At 53.1% G+C, this 8,283-nt stretch overlaps 1 protein-coding gene across 1 annotated transcript in view; it reads left to right on the top strand.

The window, feature by feature from the left end:
* Positions 1-7,739, top strand: part of LOC102491769 (NUT family member 2G) — a 14,503-nt gene extending 6,764 nt beyond the window's left edge. The window contains exons 3-9 of the mRNA XM_027774984.1: positions 159-295; positions 835-963; positions 1,864-2,003; positions 2,447-2,718; positions 4,214-4,330; positions 4,610-5,266; positions 7,569-7,739. Of these exons, the coding sequence (XP_027630785.1) occupies positions 159-295; positions 835-963; positions 1,864-2,003; positions 2,447-2,718; positions 4,214-4,330; positions 4,610-5,266; positions 7,569-7,739 (1,623 nt within the window). The remainder of the gene's footprint in view (positions 1-158; positions 296-834; positions 964-1,863; positions 2,004-2,446; positions 2,719-4,213; positions 4,331-4,609; positions 5,267-7,568) is intronic.
* The last annotated feature ends 544 nt before the right edge of the window (positions 7,740-8,283 follow it).

The following is an 8,283-nucleotide window of genomic DNA, read 5'->3' as shown; positions in this document are numbered from 1 at the left end:
CCGCGTGCTCCAAACATCGAGGTGTCCAAGGTCATCCAGGAAGACCTGGAGCTCCAGCTCCAGCCCTGGTGGCCCAGATCACTCCCATCACGGCCCCAGCGGCCACTGGGTCACAGCCACAAATGGCTTTTGCTGATGGCCACCTGGACGCCTCGCAGGCCAAGGCCTCGCTCGACGACTCCTGCAACCCCAGGAGTGTTTACAAAAACTTCCAACGCTGGCAGCGCTTCAAGACCCTGGCCAGGAGCCACCTGCCCCAGAGTCCTGATGGCGAGGCTCTGTCCTGCTTCTTCATGTGAGTACCTGCTGCAGGGGAGTGGGACTTCTCTTTGCGCTCACCCATAGAAAGAAGACAGGGATGGATGAGGAGGTGAAGTCAGTGGGGGAGCCTGGGGACAGGTTCAGAGGGGGATGACATCTGCTGGGCAGAGCTACCTTCTTTGCAATCCTAACGTCCCTCCAGTCATGGTGCACGGTCAGGTGACTGACCTAAACTGACCCTCACCCATCTGGCACAACCAATCTCTGTCAATAAACCCCATGTAATATGTACAGGAGAAAACAATCCTAGCACCTCCCAATGAACCCGAAAGATCACATTGGAGAATGCCCCTTCAGCACGGGAATTTGGGGAACACTACATTGAGCACAGAGATGCAGACACTTGGGACTCATGGACATCAAAGGCCATCTGCAGTGACTGGTGCTGACGAGGAGATGCTAGGGTCCAAGGAGCACAGAAGGGATGAGGCCCAGGGCAAGGGAGGTGTGTGTGGGTGAGTTAGCTGGGGGTGGGGTGGGACTTTAGAATGTTCTAACCCCCGACACTTACAGCCCAGTGCTCCGGTCCCTGTCCTGCCTGACGCCTACCATGTCGCTGGAAGAGGGCCTGTCCCAGGCCATGCAGGAATGGCAGCGCACAAGCTCCTTTGACCGCAGGAAATACTATGAGATGGCGGCCAAGTGAGTCTGGGGTCCTGGGCAACGGGGCCGTGTGGTGGGTGAAGATGGGTGACATGGGGGTCTTGGGGGGGGCTTTTGAAACAAGTCCATGAGGAGTTTGGGGAGTAGCAGAGGCCTGGGATGCTCAGCCCCTGCCCCTACCACATTAAGGCTACGATTTTTCTGTTCCAGTGTCTTCATGGGCCCAACTCATTTCTGGTCTTGGTCTATCCCTACCTGAATACAGACAGTTAGCAGTAGGAGAAGGAGGCAGGGCTTTCCAATTAGGTCACTACTAGGATAGGGGTCAACTCAAACCTCCAGCCTACTGTTTTCCTGGACCTGGTGACTCTATTTGGCATCTGACACCCCAGAAGGGCTGGAGTGGAAGATGTTGGTCAGGGGAAGCCAGTTTCTCAGACACCGAGTGCATACCTGCCTGCCTGCCCTGCTCCATAGCAGTCCCCTCTGTTCAAATACCAAATAAGGCACAGCCTCAGAGGAAACAAGTCTCCTCTCAGTCAGCCTTCCTCTTTTTTCTCTCCTCTAGGGCTCACAGTATAGCCTCAGTCCTGTATCTAGGCATGGGTCCCTGGTTTATCCACATAAATCTCATCCCTAATACACCTCCAGGCCTTTGGCCCCCTTGTGTGATTCTGGTCAGGAACTAGAAAGACCTGAGGACCCTGCCTAGGGCACAGGCTGAGTTGGTTCAAAACCATGGCCTTGCCATGTGCACTGCACATGCCAGGAAAAAAAGAGTGTGCCCAAACTGTGGTTAAGACCTGGGAATCTCCCTCCTAACCTGGCGCTGTTAGGGTCTGTGCAGCCCACTCCAGGCATGTCCTCCCCTCCCTGCCGCCTGGTGCTGTGTCAGGGCCTGGCTTCCCACTCAGCAGGGGTTGGCCTTCCTCCCCACAGGTTCATGGAGTTCGAGGCTGAGGAGGAGATGCAGATTCAGCAGCTGCAGGAGCTGAATGGCTCCCAGTACCTGCCTCCTGTGGCCCCACCAAAGCCTGACCCCCCAGGGCTCCTGATCCCCGAGGTTATCCAGGAACAAGGTATGTACCCACATGCTGACAGTAGCCTGGAAAAGGTCCAAGGCCCAGGGTCTGAGGAGGCCCCTGTCCCCATGTCCCCTACTGTTCACTAAAGAGGGCATTTGCCCTTGCAAGCAAGGAGCACACTGGGATCTTGGGGTCTTGACTGCCCAAGGCCATGAAGTGAGGACTGGCCTGGGCATGGGTCTCAGCTACTCTCTTCTCGTTCTCCAAGGACTCAACAAACAGCCTGACCAGGAAGGGGCCCGATGGGGAGAGAATCTGGGCCAGGGATGGCTCCAAACTCCCTCCCACCTGCCCCTCACGTAGATGTCCACCCCTCATGGGTCCTGGGGTCCAGCCCAGTCCCACCTCCTATCCTTTGCATCCTGTCCAAGTCCCAATGTGGTGGGAGTGACAGCTGGAGCCCCCTGCCACATGCTGGTCCTTCTCTCTCCTCCTAGGGTGCAGTGTCCCCAGGAAGGCCTGCCTCGAGGCCACACCCAGCCACCTGTCACCATCCAGAGCCTCTCAGAGGCCAGACCCCAAGGGGCCAAAGGACATCCCGCCTGAAGTCATGCAGGAGTATGTGGACATCATGGAGGGGCTGCTGGGATATGGTGGCCAGTGGGCACAGGATGCCGTCCAGCCCGGACAGGAGGATGGGGCATTCCCCGACCTGGGGCTCCTGAGCTACATGGAAGAGTTGTGCTCCCAGGGGGAATTTGTCACCAAGGTGGGCTGTCCTGGGTGCTGGTGTCGGCATGTTCTGGGGAGCCCCCCAGGCCTAGTAACTCAGCTGTACTGCTTAGCTCCTGACTGGGGAGTGAGTGTCTGTGTGCATGTGGGTGTATTCTGTATCATTCTGAGGTGCAATGTGTATATGTATGTAGGTGTATGTGTGTATGCAACTGTGATTATCGGTGTGCATGTATGTGGGTGCATGTTTCTATGCTACTATGGTTGTCTATGTTTGTGCATGTAGATGTGTGTCTACATGCTACTGTGGTCGTCTATGTGTCTGTCTGTGTGTTACTGTGGCTGCTATGTGTATGTATGTGAGTGTCTATCTGTATGTTACTTTGGCTGCTCTGTGTGTCTAAGAGTTCCTGTGATTGTGTTTGTGGTTAATGTGTGAGTGGTACCAGGTGTGTCTGTGCAATACTTTGTCTCTCCATGAGTGTGTGAGCTTGTTGTGTTCCTTTGTCTTCAATGTTTCTGTATGTTAAGTGTTCTTTTGTTCAGTGTGTGATTTACCATATGTGTCTGTAGTATGTGTCTCTGTGAGTCAGGGTTATGGGGATGGTAGTGCTATTGTAGTTTCCATATGTGTCAGTGTGTCGGCATGTTCTGGGGAGCCCCCCCAGGCCTAGTAACTCAGCTGTACTGCTTAGCTCCTGACTGGGGAGTGAGTGTCTGTGTGCATGTGGGTGTATTCTGTATCGTTCTGAGGTGCAATGTGTATATGTATGTAGGTGTATGTGTGTATGCAACTGTGATTATCGGTGTGCATGTATGTGGGTGCATGTTTCTATGCTACTATGGTTGTCTATGTTTGTGCATGTAGATGTGTGTCTACATGCTACTGTGGTCGTCTATGTGTCTGTCTGTGTGTTACTGTGGCTGCTATGTGTATGTATGTGAGTGTCTATCTGTATGTTACTTTGGCTGCTCTGTGTGTCTAAGAGTTCCTGTGATTGTGTTTGTGGTTAATGTGTGAGTGGTACCAGGTGTGTCTGTGCAATACTTTGTCTCTCCATGAGTGTGTGAGCTTGTTGTGTTCCTTTGTCTTCAATGTTTCTGTATGTTAAGTGTTCTTTTGTTCAGTGTGTGATTTACCATATGTGTCTGTAGTATGTGTCTCTGTGAGTCAGGGTTATGGGGATGGTAGTGCTATTGTAGTTTCCATATGTGTCAGTGTGTATGTGGGTGTGTGTGTGATTTACATTTCTGTGAAATTCTCTGTATGGCCACATACATGTATATGTTACATGTACATATATCAGTGGTTCTTTTTGTGTTTACATGTAAATATCTGTGTGCCAGTCTGCACATGTTTGTATGTGTGTGTTTGTGTGAGTTTGTGTGCGTAAGAGGTGGACTCCATTATTTACAGTCACCTGGCAGTGTGTGTGGGGATGGGATAGGGGTGCTTTCTGCCTGTCTTCCTGGTCCCTGGGCCCCAGGCTTCTCCTTCCTAGGTCCCGACAGCTCTCTTCCTTCCACCCTAGGTGGAGGCCGTCCTTCACCCCCAATTCCTGGCAGAACTGCTCTCCCCAAAACCAGGGATGGATCTCTTGGCTCTAATGGAGGAGCTGGAGCAGGAGGACAGGCTCACCCCAGATCAGGTACCAGAGGACAGAGGGACACCAGGCAGAAAAAGGAGAGCGGGACAGCACAGTGGACAGGGGGATGGAGCCCAGGTAGACCAGGGAGGCCAAGACACTGGGTAGACCAGGGAGCGTGGGACACCTGGGAAATCAGGGGGGAGGGTCACCAGGTAGATCAGGGTGACAAAAACACCAGGGACCTCTCAGCTTCCCTGTCTCCCCTAAGTCACTCTACTACTCCCCTCCCCTCCTGACACCTGGCACAGAGGAACTCATATCCACTCTCCTTCCTCCCAGCTGGTGGAGAAGCGCCTCCGGGCCCTGAAGGAGGACAGGGGTGAGGAGGCAGCCCCAGGTCCTGGAGCACCTATATTGGGGTCCAGTAATTATAAGCCTGTGACCAGCCCAGATTCAGAGAGACACGACCATGGCCCCTATGACAGGATCAGCTTGGAGACCCACCTCCCAAAGAAGGCTTCCCAGGACTCTGAGGAACACCACAGGGGAGATGCTGACCTTCTCTGGCCTAAGGACACTGATATCTTCCCAGGGCGTGTGGGGCCACTCCCACTAAGCACCACTGGGCCAGCCTCTCCACGCCAGGGACACGGACTCTCTCACCCTTGCCTGGGGACCAGGGGAGCCTCAGGCGGTGTAGGCACCTCGCCAGTCAGGAGGATGTGCTGGCCAGCAGATGGGTCCAGTGAGGACGAAGAGCAGCTCCCCAGCCTGGCCTTCTTCATGGCCTCCCCGCACAGCCTGCTGCCCTGGGTGCCAGCCCTGAGCCCTGCGCCCACCGCAGGCCATCTCCATCCTGGAGGTTGCAGGCCCCGGGGAGCAACCAAGGCCCGATCTGCACACAGAAGAAGCCTGAGCTCAGCTACCCATCTGCCTTCCAAGTCAAAGAAGCGAGATGTCATTGGAGGTTCCATCCCTAGTAGTAAGAAGCTGAAAGTGAGTCCTGAGTTTGGGATTTCTGCAGGGCAAGCCCTGATTCTGTGACTGGCTGCACCCTCACAGCCTCAGAAGAGGAAGTGGAATGCATTGGCCTCAGGGCAAATGAAGAAGCAGCTCTGCGGCCAGTAGGGGTGTGCGGGGTCTCTGCTGGCCATCTTCGGGAAGGGCCTGGACTAGGTGTTGTGCTGTATTCAGGCTGCACCTCAAAGGGACCAAGGGAGCCCCCAATCCTAATAACCTAGTTGTTCCTTAGATTTGGTGGGTGGGCATGAGTGGGGTATATGTTTGGGGGTGCAGAAGTGTTTAGGGGGGTCGGGAGGCAGAACCTCTAGTTGGTCCTTGTATGTACATAGAATAAAAATGGTTTTGTTGGAAATTCTCTCAGGTGCTGCCCTCTGCACTCATGGCTGTTTGGCTCAGTGGAGGGAGGACAGTGAGGATGCAGGACTGGGAGGAGCCAGGCTCTGGCAGCCCAAGTGACAGATCGAGGGCTTCTCTGCACATTTTTTGGCTCTCTTACACTGCTGGGAGTGACAGACTCTGACATCCCCACACACACTTCCTCGTCTTCCTCAGGAACTTCACAGGCTTAGGGAACTTCTGAGTATTCCTCGTTCTCTGATCCCTTAAGTACCTTTTGATGCTTAGGTTCTTGGGCGTCTTTGACTTCTGGACTAGCAACCAATTTTCTGACCTTTAACCTAGCCCTAGCACTTTTCTCAGGGGAGCTTCTCTTCCTGCTTCCCCAGAAGCGGCCAGAGAGAAAGGCTGAAAGGACCCTCAAAGCACCTTGGGCTCTTCCTGGATGGTGGGGGACTGGGAAGGTCTGGCTTCCAGTATCCTAGTCTTGGAAACGCACACCCTGCAGGTCCTAGAAGGTCAGCATCCACACTGCACACACCAGCAATGTGCTGTACCCAGCTCAACCCACACTTGCAGGAAAGTGGGGAGTGAAGACCAGAACAAGGACTACATGCTCCATGTGGTCATAGGAGCAGGTCATAAGCCCTGTCTCCATCTGGGTCCTTCCTTGGGAAATAGAGTGGCGTGGCCTCGCTCAAAATGTAGGATTGTGGCATGAGTTATTTGGGGAGAACTAGGTCCATGACTGTGTGTCTGAGCCTTGTTCAGAATGACATCATCCTGTGGCTCCTTGGGGCTTAGTACTGCAGAGCCTGTCCCCACCCCTGCCTGCCATCTGCCCTGCTGTCCTGGTGCTGCTGATGGGTTTCCAGGAAGAGGCAGAGACTAATCTTCCTCCCCCTTTGCCCCATGTATACCCTACAACCTGCCCCTGGGTTTGCACCGTGCGGTCGACTGATGCAGACTAAAGGTCGTGTCCCCACCGTGCTCATGCTAAAGCCCTAAGCCCCTGTGATGGCATTTGGAGGTGAGGCCCTGGGACATAACTAGGTGACAGGAGGACATGAGGGGGCAGCCCTAGGGCAGATCAAGCCCCTTTGAGCAGATGAAGGAACCAAAGCTCTCTCTGTCTCTCTACCTGTGAGGACACAGTGAGAAGGCAGCCATTTTGAGCCAGGAAGAGAGCCCTCACTAGAACCTGACCATGCTGGAAACTTACCCTGGACTCCTGCCTCCAGACAAGGACAAATAGCCTTCTGTCATTTATGCCACCATGCTATCTGTAATTTTCTGTCATAGAACCCCAGCTGTAGCAAGACAGGGCACACATCTCAGGCCCTTCCTTCCTGATGGGCACCTGGTGTCCTTGAGTCAGAGGCCACCACAAAGAAATGAAGCAGTTTTACATTACACTCATGTCAACACACAGATCACAGAAGGGAAGAGATGTGACAATTTGCAAGTGCAGAGTGTGAAATAAGAACCAGGGACATGGTAACCACAGTGACTGAGGATCTATAAACCTGACAATGTCATTGCATCCGACCTCAGCAACTCATGGTGCTCATACACAGCGAGTCCCCAATGTGTACTCGAAGCCCTTGCTAACTCACTGAGCTTCACATCAAACCTTGCGGGAAAACACCACATCCATTATACTTGGGAACATTACACTCCATAGGTCAGATGGCCAAGTGCCGGCCACGCTCCAGGTGCTGGTGCATCCTGGGTGTCTCAGGAAGGCTCAACTCCAGAGCCCTGTCCCAACCCCAGTGGGAAGCAGATCTCCAAGAGAAAGCCAAGCTTTCCAAGGAGACTCCAGCTGGCAACACTAGTGAGACCTGCCACCAGGAGCATGAAGGCTGGTCTAGATCCATGTGGCCACCCTATTTTTGCTGCCCTGTTAGTGAGCTTCAGAGTTCCTGATGTTCTCCAGGTCTCTGAACTGGACAGTATTGGTGACAGTCTCATCCTGGCCATGCTGCCAACAAACCATCAGTCTTGCCCCAGGTTTGTTCAGCTGTCAGCCATTGCCAGCACTGGGCATAGTCTCGTAGGAATTGTTCAGTCAAGTGCCAGTAATCTGAATAGAAGGCACAGCCTGTGAAACCCTTGTGCAACCATCTCAAGTACTGTGTCCAGTTGGTGAACGAGGAATGAGGAAGCCTGGGACATCCCCACTTGGGAGCCCCCATTACCTCTCAGGACCCTCACACTGACTGGCTCTCAAGAGTCACCTGTGCCCCAGTGCATCTTTGTGGGGAATTTAATATACAGTTTTCTTTTTTTTTAAAAAAAGAACTATTTTATTTAATTTTATTCATCATTATTATTTAATTTGACCAGAGAGACACAGACACAGAGAGAAAGGGAAAGTGAGAAAGCAAGCCACTGGCCGAGAACTCAAACCATGATCAGCCACATGGGAGTCCAGGGCCTTAATCACCATGCCACATGCAATTTTCTTGATTTGTGGGTGTGATGTCACTGAGGATGCTTTGTGTGCACACCTGTGCTCTTTGAGCTCATTTCCGTCTAATGTATCTGAATTAAGGCTGTTCTAGGTGATGCTTCAGCTCCTAGTCTTATCTCAGTCCTCTGAGATAAGATGGATTCCACCTTCCTCACCAAGAACTTCCTTGGAATGTGTT

Source organism: Tupaia chinensis, unplaced genomic scaffold (assembly GCF_000334495.1).
Source record: "Tupaia chinensis unplaced genomic scaffold, TupChi_1.0 Scaffold000506_1, whole genome shotgun sequence".
Taxonomy (NCBI): Eukaryota; Metazoa; Chordata; class Mammalia; order Scandentia; family Tupaiidae; genus Tupaia; species Tupaia belangeri.
Note: the sequence above shows the minus strand (reverse complement) of the source record. Positions and strands in the feature narration are given on the sequence as shown.